The sequence below is a fragment of the Patiria miniata genome, unplaced genomic scaffold, assembly GCF_015706575.1.
Source record: "Patiria miniata isolate m_02_andy unplaced genomic scaffold, ASM1570657v1 HiC_scaffold_16, whole genome shotgun sequence".
Classification (NCBI taxonomy): Eukaryota; Metazoa; Echinodermata; class Asteroidea; order Valvatida; family Asterinidae; genus Patiria; species Patiria miniata.
This window is the reverse complement of record NW_024037054.1, coordinates 6,221,080-6,236,255: the sequence shown is the minus strand read 5'-3', so window position 1 is coordinate 6,236,255 and position 15,176 is coordinate 6,221,080. Positions and strand designations below refer to the sequence as shown.

At 41.2% G+C, this 15,176-nt stretch overlaps 1 protein-coding gene across 13 annotated transcripts in view; it reads right to left on the bottom strand.

Annotated features, from left to right (window-relative positions):
* LOC119722780 (uncharacterized protein KIAA2012 homolog) overlaps positions 1-11,629 on the bottom strand; it is a 46,671-nt gene extending 35,042 nt beyond the window's left edge. For 8 of the 13 annotated variants that reach the window (XM_038193092.1, XM_038193097.1, XM_038193098.1 and 5 more), the window contains exons 1-10: positions 11,123-11,628; positions 9,866-10,132; positions 8,968-9,124; positions 7,845-8,027; positions 5,840-6,159; positions 4,651-4,768; positions 4,143-4,394; positions 3,056-3,274; positions 2,030-2,308; positions 430-498 (exon numbers count right to left, since the gene is read on the bottom strand). In XM_038193092.1, coding sequence (XP_038049020.1) covers positions 430-498; positions 2,030-2,308; positions 3,056-3,274; positions 4,143-4,394; positions 4,651-4,768; positions 5,840-6,159; positions 7,845-8,027; positions 8,968-9,124; positions 9,866-10,132; positions 11,123-11,224 — 1,966 coding nt within the window. In that variant the 5' untranslated portion in view covers positions 11,225-11,628. Of the gene's footprint in view, positions 1-429; positions 499-2,029; positions 2,309-3,055; positions 3,275-4,142; positions 4,395-4,650; positions 4,769-5,839; positions 6,160-7,844; positions 8,028-8,967; positions 9,125-9,865; positions 10,133-11,122 lie in introns of all 13 variants that reach the window. The other 5 variants (XM_038193089.1, XM_038193091.1, XM_038193095.1 and 2 more) reach the window with 2 other exon arrangements.
* Positions 11,630-15,176: the final 3,547 nt, after the last annotated feature.

Sequence of the window (15,176 nt, the reverse complement as noted above, 5' to 3'; positions counted from 1 at the left end):
CAAGGTGTAAATTGCATTTTTGCAAGCATCATAAACGCTAATCTTTTGTTTGTCCATGCAGCCTGACATTCAAAACCTTCTTTTTCATTGTTTGAGAACGACTAATTTATATGTAAAGTTGGTTACGAGCGCTCGATTCCATAATCTGGAACCGATTTCTGACATCAGTGGTCGGGTACTCCAGTACCCGGTTTCGATGCACAGCCCTATTCAAAACCCCAATCTAGTCAATTGTTCAACTTACAGAAATGAACTTGTGACAATTTTCCCAAAATATGAAACACGGTGCAACACAAGTAAAGCAATGTTTGCATTCACACTAGGAAACAAGATGAAAATGATGAAAATACTGATGGATTGATGGCAAAACGCAAGTGCGAGTAAAATGATGCGTAATGGAAACGTCACATGTGCATGCACTGATAATACCTTCTAGCTCATCACGCTCATCCAGACTTTCCAACTCCCCCATATGGGTAGAGTGGGCCATGCTGGAAGCTTCCATTTTGAAAGCAAGAACATAAGAAAGAAAATTTGCAAGAGGGGGGTTAACGGGCAAATTAGGTGGATTCAAAGAGCAAAGAAAAAATGTAAATAAAAGATCACAGAATAAGAGATGAAGAGCATGCGTTTTTGCACTAAATTGGTAACATAAAAAATGATGGATATATTAGAAAAATGCTGCAAGTGTATCAAATTAAAAAGTGTTCTTAATGAATTCTGCTTGTACAGGCTAATGAAGTAATCACATGCAACTATTCAAAAGGAAAGAATATCAAAATACAGCCGACTCTCGTTAGTACAAACACTGTTAATACAAATTCTGGTTATAGCAAACACAAAGCTTTGGTCCCGACTGTCCATTGTGCACAATAAATGGGACTGATGTTCCTCTTAATACAAAATTCTGATATAACAAACAATTTGGCTAGGTCTGAACGAAATTGTATTAAAGAGAGTCCACTGTAGTGTATTTTAGTCGGCATGTAAGATATCATTTCAAAATGTTACTCTACAGAGCAGGCAAAAACAATGTAAAAGTAAAACATGCAGAGTAAATATCACGCATTGTCTTGTGCAGAATGTAGACAGAATAAACGTAGGAAAAAGATGTTGCATGCTTTATCAAAAACCAGGGTGTAAGCAACTACAGAGCCATATCTCAAGATAACAAAGATATTTCTGCCAAGAAACCTCACAATTTGTACAGTATGTGTGCTCGCATAGCACTACTTGGTGATAGACTCAGTGCACGAACAGTAAATGTCTTCTTTTTTTTACCACTTTGGAGAGCCCATTGGACGGGACACACTGCATACGCATACTGGTTCATGTATAGCGCAATTTTATTCTAAATGTGCATGACGTAGGGCTGTCACGAATATACCGAATATTCGAATAATCGATCTTCAATCAAATATTCAAATAGCTTATTGCCGCTTTGAATATTCAAAAGAGAAACCTATGCACATGCGTACTTGACTGTGGAGTCATTTTAATCGTAAATTTGTTTTTATTGTCAGATGATACTTTCTTGTCGACGGTAATTTCCTTGTCGTGCAGGTACATGTATTCATTGGTCCCATTCTTTTAGCTGGGTAAAGTCCCTGGACAGTTATACAGTATTAATTGCAATTGAAAACACTCCATTGTTCCATAATCACTGCATGCATTTTGTAACCGGCGTGCTTTGACCAGCGAGGAAGGCAGCTTCAGCTGGCGTGGGTAAAACTTGATCGGCAAGTTTCAAATATTCGAATATTTGGTCAAGTGCAGTTTCAAATAATGGAATACTAAATTATTCGGAAATGGACAGCACTAGCACGAAGCCATAGTGTTTTCACATGAACATCAGGCATCGGCAATGCATTTGAAGCTTCTCTCAGCGGTCTCCCCCAACTCTCCCTTTGTAAACCATTGAGGGGGTACTTATGCACGGAGTCTATTACCCCTGAAGGTGAATAAAGAGGAGCCTTCATGCATAAGAAGTTTAGAAGAAGGTTAAGCATCCCCAGCAAGCCCAGCATACCTTGCAAATTATCAGTAACATCGGCCACCGAGGACCCAGCGTCAGCCCCGCTCCCAACACCGCCCCCTATAGACAGGACCTCACCATCGGGCCCCATCACAACGCTACCCGTGTTACTGTTCCGGCCACCCTTGTAGGAGCGCATACTTTCCCGCAGGCTGCCGGGGAGCTGGCTGCCCTTGATGCTGCGGGCGGCATCGCTGGAGGATCCCCCGTAGCTCTTCTCGCTGCCCGAGGGGTGCTTGCTTCCGCCGGAGACGATGGGTCCTGTTAGATCCTCTGAAAGAGCAATAAGCAGGCAATTTCAGCGTACTCAGAGTTGATGAGCAACCACGGGCCATGGGTCCCAAAGATTCTCATCAACCATCAAAATGTGTATCTAAAAACTTCTCCCATGTGAAGTTGTTCAAGGAACTTCGTGTTAAGCAGCTAGTTGTGGCAATGATTTATTATCCTCGATCCTGGGAAATCCTCAAAATCTTTGAGTTGACATTTTGGAGAATCTGGTAGGGTCACTTGATGGAAATTTGTTACTAAAACAGTTCACACCAAATCGTATGGCCAAAGAACATTTCTATATATGCAGCATTGGAAGAATGGAATACATTACCTTATCATGTTAAGATCAGTCTATCCTTGGAACATTTTAAATTACAGCTTAAGAAACTTTTCTTTGTTACCAAAAGCGCCTAGATGCATTTTTTTTCTATAATGCGCTATATAAGAACTATTTATTATTATTATGAAGATAAATGTGGTTTTGAAAAGTTTTGGTCAGTTTACTCTTCCTGTCATTGGGAGAATCAAGCCAGAGTACATTGACTGAAACACATCTAGTTCTTTCCAGAACCACTTCTCTTTGAGAGAGTCACTAAACATGGTGTATCCAGACTTTTACCTCAACTCTAGCTCTACCCGATTCTTTACAATCTAAGAGGAGGTGTGCTGTCCACCTTGCAAAGCCTCATTTAACATGTGGTGTTAAGGTAAGTGAACCATTTGGTTTTTTTTCACATTCTGACTCACCCATGCTGACACTGACAGAACTCAGGATGGAGCCCTTAGATGGTGACCTTTGATGACCAAAGGACTTGGATGATCTGGCTGATTTGGTCTTTGTTTCTGATTGATGTATCTCCTCCTCTCTAGCATCTTCTGCATCATCTTCCTCCTCAGATGCTGCCTGCTGCTGCTTGAGAAGCTCATCCTCATCAATATCTGCCTTCCAGATGTTGGTCTCATCGGCTGCAAAAACCAAACATTTGATAACAATCGTTAGAAGAAGAATTTGGCTTGGTCAGGGTGATGTCAAGGGTATGTACAGCTCATGGCAAAAAGGGCAATTTAAGAAAGCTGCACAATCAAGAAAGCTGCACAATGCTGAACAGCACCGAACTAAACAGACAAAACAAGTTAAAGGTCCAAAGAATTTTGCAGTCAACAGTTTTTTGTACTCCTATTACTACCTAGTCATTATTGTTTACTCTTCTTAAATGTAATGTTTACTAATGTTGAACAATTTGAGACTACCAGCAGTTTCCATATCTGGGAACGTTTTATTGTGGTCACGTTGACCAAAGTGGGAATGGCCTTTTCAGGTTGGATATATTCTGGAAGCACCACTCATTCTGACGTCCATTTAGGGAGATCCTTGCATGACAAGTTCCTACAGGGATAAGTGGACCAGGAACACTCTTTTGAGATCCTCGATATGAGAATATAATCATCAGTAAGTAAAGTCTGTCTTAAGGCAAAATGGCTCGTGAGGCCAGCGTCTATCTCCGGTTTCAGTGGCATGAGACATTTCTATTCCCCATGGATAGGATGCTAGTCCATCACAAATTACTCCCCAGCTAATGCCGGTACCATTTATACTCCTGGTTGGAGAGAGGCAAGTGGGGTAAAGTGGCTTTCCCAAGGACACAATGTATGACCAGCAGCTGGATTCAAACCCCTGACCCTCTGATCATGAGTAACAAACCCTAACCACTAGGCCACACTCCCCATCATCAGTTACCTCCATTATAAACACACACATCATGGTTGCGGTATTTTTTGCTCACAGACCAGAAAGCCAGGATATGTCCTCTTTATCACAGACACGACAACTTACAAGGCCAGGATTCCCTGAACTCCTCACTCCCCTGCTCCCACGATGAACTCTGCCGGCTCTGCGTGTTCTGACTCAGCACAGGATGCTGGGGTGTGGGCGGTTCCATTGTGATTTGGGGGAGTTTGGTGTCCAGCTTCAGTGTCTGCCTCTCCGCCGGTTTCAAGTTGGTTGAGGACGACAAAATCGGTGGGAGGGTGGGAACAGTGGGGATGTTGGAGCGATGGTCGCTACGGTTCAGGCCCTTCCGAATAGCTAGGAATACAAAAGTGAAAAGCATCCACAACGAAAATTACGACTAAATGAAAAATGGGAACAGAATATTTGACATGTTTAGCAAGATATTGGCATTTGCATGTTAATTTCTATTCAATGTGAAAAGCTGAACTAGGTTAGTGTTAATGTTGAAGTCAAATCAATCAGAATTCAAATCACAAGTCAAAACAACAAAAGGTTACATTAATTTTGGAGGTAAAAAGAAAGTTACAGGACGTGGATAACAGTATCTTACAAGGAGGTGATGGCTCATTCTGCTGACCAAATCTCTTCTTGTAGAGTTCCTTGAAGCCTTTGTCATCAAACACCTGTTGTCCCTGAAGGAGGCCGGATGTATTAGTGTCGACCAAAGCCTGGAAAAAGAGAATTCATGTGAAGATTAAGAAACAACATAAGCTATTAGCCTTCTTTGACTTTAATAAACATGCCCTCCTTATGTCCTTATGAACTTCACACAGCAATAGAAAGGTTTCCTAAGAATTTAGGACTTATACAATTTTGACATTATTTGGAGGTTGCACAAAAATTAGGCTGCTATTTTTTTTCAATACAGAGTCTAAATCTCAAATCTCCCTTTCCACTTATTAAATGTTCAACGGGGTTACATGTACTGTTGGTTTATAAATGCAGTCACTGAATATTGTATTGTTGGTGGCAGAGGTGGGATTTTGTCAGGATTTTTCCTGATCTCAGGATTTTTCTAAGAATCCCTTTTGAAATCTGGGGGAGTAAGGGTGTTTTTGGCAATTAAAATGTATGTAGGTGTGCCTTTAGGAGAATACAAACAAATACTCTAGATCCTATGTTGATATGTTGGGTGGGGTGCTGTGCTCCAATGGTTATGATGTTCGATTTGTGTGCCGTGGTACATGGGTTCAAATCCTGACCGTGGGAACATGGTGCTTGTGCTCTTGAGCAATGCACTTTAACCATTATTGCTTCGTTCTTCGGATGGGACGTAAAGCCGTAGGTCCCGTGTGTTGTGTAATGCATGTTAAAGAACCCAGTTACACTTATCACTGAGAGAAGGGGTTTGCCCCGGTGTTTCTGGCAGTGGCTGCATTATGCGTCGCAGCACCTTGTCAACCCTTATAAGGTGCTACATAATGGGTCTCATATTTCTCATATACTTTATTTACCTTTCTTTAATAATAGACATAATTTCCAGCGCCTTGAGTACCTAATTGTTGGTAGATACCTGCGCTATATAAGACTCCGTTATTAATATTATTATTATCTGGAGCCCTTTAGAACCCGTAGGCCCTATATCCTCTGACGATTGTTTCATGGATTTTTAACCCTGTTGTGGGATTCCTACAAATATTCAAAAGCTTACACACAGCAGGTGCCACAGTAACTATTTCAACTATTTGTTTAAATTGGACACCTTTTAAACTGCAAATTGATGGATGTTAAAGACTTACGGCGATCGCATTGCCCATGTTCAGCTGTTTGAGCTGCTCCACCGTCACCGGCCGGCTACCAGCCAGCGACGTGTTGCTGCCCCGCTCCTGGCCGGTCTTCTCCGCAGCCTCCAGCAGCTGCTTGTGCATGGCGCTCTGCAGCAGCAACCGCTGCAGCACCTGCTGCTGCTCGTCGGGCGCCAGGCTGGCGTAGGGGACGGCACGCGGCTTGTTCTGCTCATCGCGTATAACTGCCGCGATGGAACCAGGGATGTTGAAGGATACCAGCGGGGTACGGCGGTCGTCTTTTTCGTTCTCGTAGTCATCTTCTGATGGCCTCCCTAAGGGTTAGAATATAAGACACTTCAAGTTAAAGTGACAGCATTTCTTCCATGTGCTCCTTTCCCACAAAGCTGCTAAGCAGACGGATTGCTCAAGCATGAAACAGGTGACAACCAGTCACAGGTAATTCACAACATTGCATTTTGGCTGGTTACCTATTCTTTCTGAGCTAACAATTTGTGTGGTAAGCAAAGTTTTGAGTATAACAACTGCACCAAAGATTCAAATACAAGATTTTTTTGGATTGCTTGAACCAATTTTCCTAGTTTCAACTAATGACCTGCTATCATCGAAGCAACAAATGAAAGCCATGCATCGTACAACAAAACTCCATGCATGTAAATCACAGAATTCAACACAAAGCTATTTTATGACAATTCAATTTGTCAACGACTATTATTCAATCTGGCCACTTCGCAAAGAAAGAAAAAGAATGCAAATCTATTTCAGACAATAAAATAGCAACAATAAATAAAGCCTCACTTAACTTACTTAAGCAATGCAGTACTTGTTTAAATTTACCAAAACTTTGTACAAATGGATAAAAACAAGAACATGCAAATCTGCAACAAGTGCTTTGCTTCACATTTTCACGTACAGCATGGCGACACGACACATATTATAGTATATGTGCTTACTGAGCCTGCGTTTGAATCGACCCTCACTTGACAATGTTGAACCTGGGGAAGGAATATTACTGGAGTAATAAGCTTCCTGCCCATAACCCGACACAGTAATATACGATGGCGATATACAGGGTGTCCTAAAAATAATGGTGCATGTAAACCCCGCCATTTTCGCCAATTTACAACCAGAATTTACTGCAAATGTTTACAGGATCTTCAAGGTTACAGATTTAGCTTGAGAATACCGTTTGTTTAATTAAGATTGCTTTTGTAAATCCAGAGATATGTTTGAATAACCGCAAAGCCAAATAAAAACATTCTAGGCCACTTTTAGGAAGTGAGTGCTTCAAAGATCAGACAATGCCAGTATGGCTCTTTTGATTCCATTCACACGACAATATAGGGTTTTGTTCTTATGTCATGTATGTTGAAAAACTTTAATAGTACAGACAGGTTCACTTCTTTAAAACTTCAATGAAAGAGTTCAATTAAATATAAATAAATACTGCACACTCTGCTTAAAAATGTTAAAATCACTAACAGTAAAGTGATTTGGTTTTTGACTAGGACTATACTGATTTTAACTGCTTCACAGAAAGTGGCACAAAATGGGTTTCTTGGCTTTGCCGTTATTCAAACATATCTTTGGATTTACAAAAGCAATCTCAATGAAACAAACAGTATTCTCAAGCTAAATCTATTACCTTGAAGATGGTGTAAACATCCGCAAATCCATAAATTAGCAAAAATGGAGGGGTTTACATGCACCATTTTATCAGGACGCCCTGTATTAAAGCAATGAGCCTGAATAGATAAAGAATATAAAACCAACTTCCAATTCCCCTCAACTGCCATTAACGTGGAAGCAGCAACCCCTAAAACAACAGCTCTGAACAGGGAAACTTTGAACAGTGCATAAAGTTCAAACTTATGAAATAGTCTTCTCTGGGGGAATATTGACAGCACTTTGCAACTTTCTGCTTGCATATTTGACAGTTAACCGGAATAATGCACAACAAAGAGGTGAAAGTTTTGGCGTCCAATTAAAATTTACTCACCGGAGTCGGCACTGCTTGGCCGTATCCTGTAGAATTCGTAGACTACCGGGCTGCCAGGTGCCATCAGCATGTTCCTAGTGACACGGTACGGTGCTGGCAAGCTGGATAGGTCGTCATTGATGCGTCTTAAGATCCTCGGTGCCAGGGCGTTCTCTTGGAAGAGGTTCTTGTCCAAAATGTGACCTATAAGATATTTAAACCTTAAATTTATTTCTCTGCCTAGAGTCAAATTGAAAAAGGTTTTTTTTACCTGATTTTTTTTGCTTCAAATGTCGGCTGATGACTGCAAATGGTGCCCGACTAAACTTAGTGCAAATATATGCGAGTCCAGAGAGGCCACATAAAGCTTATTCTCGACCATAACCCAATCTAAAAACACGTTAAAATTGTGCAGCAGCAGGATTCTAGTCAAACCAGTGAGTTTGGCGGTTTTGAGACATCATCTTTCATTGAAAAAAAAACTTTTTCATTTTGCCGATGCGCATGGCTATGGCGACGCGCGCGCATACCAGAAACCGGAGACATTTTTTTTTGGCCTTATGATGTTTATGATTGACAGTCCACTTGTCCAAAAATTTTGATCAAATACCACTGCTTTGTTATAATTTAGTTATTTTTTAAAGATGGTGCGGCATAGTGATAACAATTTCAACTCGGATGCAGAGAATCAGGAATTCGAGTCCAGCTGCTGGTCATGTCCTTGGGCAAGCCAATTTACCCAAATAGCTTCACTCCACTTTGGAGTATAAATGGGTAGACTCAGTAACTGGGGAGTAACTGGTGATGGACATCCAAATCGGGGGAGTAAAAAATTTTTGTTAGCATTTTCAGCCAAGGTAATAAGATGGCAAAATTGGAACAAGAAAAGTTTGCTAACAATTTTGATAAACATGAACTGCTCCTAAGCATCTTGGTGGATGTTTACGTTAGATAACATTTCATCAATTTGTTGCTCAGTTCATCTCTCTAACCATTTTATTTAAACCCATCAGCACTTGTATTACATTGTACTACACTGTATGTTTTTTACCAGAGAATCTGTAAAACCATACAGTACATGCAGAGTCTGGGGCAGTTTAAAATAAAGTCAAATTTCGGATCTGAATATTTTGTCCTGCCTTACCATTGTTTCTCAGGGTATTGAGAATTGAATCGTCCCAGCTCCTGGACCAGTTGGACAGGTATCTCTTGGCTGAGAACCCCGGCCTGACTGCCCGAGGAGTACTATGGGCGTGCTTGTTGTGGACAAAACCCAAGTAGATTGGCTCAGACGAAGAATCCTAGAATAGGAAAAAATTTGCATAATCTTCATTGTGATTTCATTGTGTACTCTAAATAGCACACAGGAAATAAAAATCGCACATTGGACATCAAAATCACAAGACAACTCTGACTGAACAACTTCATCGAGAGCTGTGAGTTGTACATGAAAGTGTGTGCCTGGTAAGATTGCTAAATCAAAAATTATGTTCAAAAGCATGATTTGGACCACAATATAAGAGAGTAAAACATTTAATACCTAATGTATGTTGTATGAACCGTAATTCAGGGACCCACAATTATTGACCAGTTCGGGCAGGGATTATTTTTGCAAAAAATTTCAATTTTCAAAAAAGGCTAGACATAGCACCCAACTTCTGATATGCAACCAAACGCCACAAATACTGATTCGCAAGAGTCATTTCAACAGTATTTGTACCACATTTCTTACCGCAAGCTTGTATTTTTCAACACTCTGGGGTGTGACCACGGAACGTAAATTGTACCAAAACAGGCCCTGCACAGCGGCCTTGTTCAAGTTAAAACACTGTCAGCCTCCACAGACTTCTTAGGCATTGTGCGTGTGTACAAAATAGGTGGGGGATCATCAGAGGCAAGTTGAGGCACGCTAGACGTTTTAACCTGTCAGCTGTGCGAGTTTAAAAACAGCCAGATCGTGTAACCACGTCATCCAACGTGAACTGCTCAAGCACCATATTAGTTTTGTTAAATTTCAGAACTCAAACATTATGACATCTCACCTTTGCTCCATAAGACAAGATTGCACTTCGCAGGTCGTGAAACGTATTCAGATTCAGTGTGTCCTCGGCTTCCAGAGCCTTGTTGTTATCCGCTCTCTCCTTGGCAGTCATCGCGAGGTCTTCCGAGTATAGCAAGAGGGCGCCCTTCCTTGTCGTAAACGTCTTGTGGGTGTGTAGCTCCCGGGGGGAATCCAGCTCCTCCTGTGGCCATGCTCTCTGTTGGATGGGAGGCAGGTAATACTTCCGACCCTGAATATTATGGTAATCCTGTGGGGAAACAAAATTTAGTGAGATAATGACGCATCATTATTTGTGGTACTAGATGGCAATTGTTAGTTTGATGGCAACATGTCCCCCCCCCCCCACCCCGACAGTAAAATGATTTCAATATTTTTTATCAATTGAGAAAAGTGCAACTGCAAGATCATGACCCATTTCATCTTTGATTAAATCAAGAGTTAGTTTAGTCATTGTAAATGGTTCGGGGGTGGGGGGAAGGGAATTGGCAAATCTCATTTTGATGTTACTGAATCATTATGGTGCGGAAATGTAATAAGTTGGCGTTAGTGTTGATTTGGTAATTTCTGAGTGTTGGCCTAATACTAGTAATAACTGTTATCATGTTTTACTGTTATTTTTTTTTTTTTTACGCCAATAGGCCTATGTAATTTTCTGATTGTATTTTTTTTTCCATTTTTAAATTCGCATGTTATTTGGGAATGAACATTTTGATGTATACACAAAAGTGTATGCTACTTTTAATGACACTAAGCCAAACACAATATTTTGGTTGGAACTACCTAAAATGAAAATTTGTGTTGAGTAAACAAACATAAAAAAAAACGAAGTGGCTATCGTTACGGCACTCGTTGTTTAGCGCCCTCTACGATATTTTTTTGATACGCACGCAGGTATATAATTATTTGTTTCCCCACGTTTTATCGAGCAGTGCGCCAGCTCAGCCGATAAAGGGTAGGATTTTGCACCGCGAGGTTGCGGGTTCGAATTTCGGTTTTGCACTCGAATTTTTTTCCTTTTCTAACCTGAGGCTTTGGAGGATTTTTTTTAAAAGGGAAATAAAGTCCGAATTTCATAAAGTTCAAATTCACTTTTTTCCTTCTAATTTTATATTTTCTTGTCATGTTTTTTTATAAAAGTTGCCAGGTTGCAGTCTACCGTAACGATAGAAAATGGGAAATGCGTTACGGCTGCCGTAACAATAGCCACTGCGAAAAAAAAAAAGCACAAATGTCCTACCTCGGGTTCGAGAGAAACCTCCAATTTCTTGTGTCCCCGACGAACCCTTTCCTCGCCGATTCCCCGAGCCAGCAAGGACAAGCCGGTGTTGGTTGTCGCCATTTCGGTTTCCTTGCTCGTATAAAACTCCTAGTCCTACCCAACGTAAGTACTGTGTGCTGAACGGAGCAGGCGAAGCATTGCGAGGCAAGACAGGTGCACCGCCCCGGCGCGCCCCGTCGATAATTGATTGGTTCCCTCTCCCGCTATAGCTGCCCGGAAACTTGTCGAATCCCGCAGACCCTGTCTAGGTTTACTCTGAAAATTACGCAAGAAATCTCCCAATTTTAACGGGTAATGCTATAGTTCGAAACCTTGACATTCACTGAATCAATTTCGAGACAAACAACGTTCACATGACGGTCGATTTTGATAGCAATTTAAGGCGATAACTTCTCGAGGTTTCTGCGTGACAGACGTTGGTCGCCATGTTGTTTAGTCACGTGACACGGAAGGTTGCTGTGGCGCCGTGACGTACGTCGAGAACTGTCGACGGTCACAAGGCGGCGCACTTCAGCGTTGTCCAACGACGAAACTGTACAAGTCATCTAACCACTAGACTAACCACTAGAAAAAAACTTACTTCGAACTTATTTGCTCAAAAAAGTGACTCTGTGACATCACACTCTGTACACACGTCGCGACAAAAACAAACTGCTTGCACAGAGAATTTCATTGAGGACATTTTTTTGTCCAAGAATTTCTACTGTTTTATCATTTGACAAGCCAAAGGGTCCATGAAAAGAATTTTTCTCAAGAACATATTTTGTGTAATTTTCTACTCTTCTTAAATGTATGAACAACATTTGACGTCCCTTTCTGGTTAATTTGATTGAAAAGTGCACTTCTTTAAACAATAAAACTTGTCCATGCTTTTCCGGAGAGCTGAGGTGGTTGCTGCTGTACGTGATGTCATTTTAGGAAGACACTGTTCAGTTCAGGGAGTTTCTGTTCAAATTGTGAGCCCAACAATTTGCTTGAAGGAAAAATAATATTGTATGATAAAAGTTTTCTCATTGGCTTACTGCCATATAACTGACGCAACAAGAATCACCTAAGAAAAGAACAATGACGACAGCGAAATATTCAAAATTCTGGCAACTTTTGGTGCCGAGATAGCTCAACATTGAGGTTTCTGCCTAACACGACATCACAGTTTTGCTCATGATTATGGAAATCGGCATTAGCGTAAAAAACAAAAAGGCACCAAAATACCCTTGAAAAATGGCAAAACGAAAATTGAAGAAGGTGCATTTCCAAGGATTGGATTTAAAAATAAAATTGCATGGGACCAGCAGTGACTCTCGACCACCCGAGTGAGACACGCCTACAGCCTTAAAAAAAACCACTTGTTACTTTTTTTATGCGGCAATCCTAGTTAAGCTTTCTCTCGGTTATCGATAAAGCTCCAGGGCGGATCTAACGGGGGCGTTTTGGGTGGCTTCCCCACCTCTGATCGACCAACGTTGTCCAAAAGTTACGTATATAACATCATCATCTCAATATTACAAATATTGATTCCTTGCGTGCTTCAGGCAGTAACAATAGTAAGGCTCCCCCCTCCGAATGATATCCCAGCCATATCCTTTGTACAATTCTGGACCCACAACTGCGGCTGCATCTGTTTTCCTTATTCCTTTTTTTTAATGTATATTCCAAGGATAGTTGGGGTTATGAATCTCACTCTGAACTATAAAAAGATAACTGGTCCCTGACGGATTGCCTGAATTTCTCAGTCCTCTTGATCCCCACTATTTCTAAGAAATTATGAGTGCGAATGAAAATATACATCCAGGCGGTATTGGCACTTGTATTCACTTTGTGCTGTTCTCCTTTCAAACATCGTCCGTTTTCCTCATGTCTTGTTTTGATGATGACTGCGGTACTTGAGGATAGGTCTTTTCGATCTGCAGACTGTTGATGGTTTCCTAAATGGCTCATGGCAAGGACTATGCTTTCCACAGTCCATCCACTTTTCATCGCGGCGATTATTCTGTATATTTCTTCCAATAAACATCTCAATAAACACCTGTCTCTGAGAAGAAGATAAGACAGTGTGGAAGCAGGATTGATCGGAGAGAAGACAGAATGTGGCGGCAGTGCGCTCATCAGACGCAGAGAGCATGTCGTTTACTTCAACTTGGTGTCTTCATACTACATGTCTTAAAAGAAATTGAAATGTTTACTTCAAGATGAAGACTGAACCGTTGCAGACAAAAAAAAGGGTCACATTCGGGATAGGAAAATTTGTTTTTCAAATGAAACTGTTCAAAAAGTACTTTGTGGAAATTGAAAAACGTGGCGAGGGTGGCCGGAGGGTGGCTTAAAGCAAACGAGCTGTCCAAAAGAATCGACGATGTTCCGATCTATAGGCACCGAGAATTTGTCCAATCTATCATGGCAGGTTTTGGAGCTGCGTTTTTATCCAGTTGATGCCCTTCGAAAATTTTCTAGAACAACATGAATCTTCAGACAAAGCTGAATTTAATCCTCTGTTTACATCATTTTCAAAAATGCCTTTCCCTCGTCAACTTACGTCATGAATTTTGACGAACAATCTTCGAGGTCAAAGTACGATATCTCGTTTTAATTGCCAACGCTGGCAGATGATGGAAAGATACCATCGCATCTTGGAAATGGACTGTGACATGGTCACCGCAATAGTGACATTGTGTCTGTTGAACTAATCAAAACAGTAATGTCATCAATCCCCCCCCCCCCCCCGGGCCTCCTGTCTGCGATTATGCACTGCATGCCCAGGGTTTCACTGCACAACCGTTTTCGTAAAAATGGGTCGACCAAAGAATGGGTGTTAATTACAAAGACTGGCATTGAAGACGGAATTCTCGCTTTTGTTATTGTGTAGTTGTGCTTTTATGGCTGATGACGTCTTCATCGTGTGGTTTGCCAAATATTGGACTACATCTCCTCTTTGTTGAATGTTGTGGAAGGACATTGGACTGGTCAACGACACTAAAACTTTTTTGTTGTCCGGGACTCCAGGTGACATGTTACAATCAAGAGTTTTGAAGCAGACATGGCGAACAATCGTCTAGACACAGGCTGCACACCACCCTCTCCGTAGCTGGCCGACCGCATGTTCATTAATAACATTCAATCAAAATTGTAAATAAATTCAGCGAATCATGTCACAGTAGTTGCCAGATTAAAAAAAATGAACAGCCACGCAGGTACAGCGCGACCATACAGTAATTCTAAACAGCGCCACCTATTGTTACATATTATTTCGATATGATGATCCTGACCATACACAAAAAAGACTCAAAGAGTCTGGCCAGCTGAACTTACGAACAGGAACTGCATGAAGTAGCTAGCCATAGAAAAAAATGCTGACCATTTTAAAGATTTGCTGAGAAACACAGTTGTGTAGCTAAAAGGACCTGCACCATGCGTACTGCGTATTACTTGTGATCGTGACTAAGACACCGACACAAAAATTCGCTCAAACAGCTGTACTAGTTGTTTTTTGCTAAGCAGTCCCATTTTAAACGGTCGTCACTGACTTCTTCTAGGTAATTTGAGGTAAATACTCTCAAAGCAAATATTCAACTCAGATAACCAAGTCCATTCCTATAAAAATATTTGGGTATTTCGTTCGAACACTAGTAACACAACGAACCCCTTCCTCAAAAAACTTAAGCTTTTCAACGATCTACTGTGCAGTCAACGAATCTATGCTGGTACACGAAAGACGGCCTTCAGAATATAGACCCGTCAACCTCGGAGGATTTTCTCCGAAGATATTGTGCATCCAAGCAGACTTTATGAAGTCTGGCACTTTGACGATGGAGACTCAGCTTCAGAGAAGGCCATTCCTTGTCCAAGCATCGAGTCAGAGCGCAGACGTCTTCAGTTTGAGAATTTAGAGGTATTTTTAGCCCCGAGGAAGGACAAGTCTTTTTTGAAGACATATCAAGGGACAATTCACACAGTTTCCTTCGGGAATTGGGGTTTGTTTGTAAAGTTTGGCACTTTACAAATTCAAAGGTGGCAA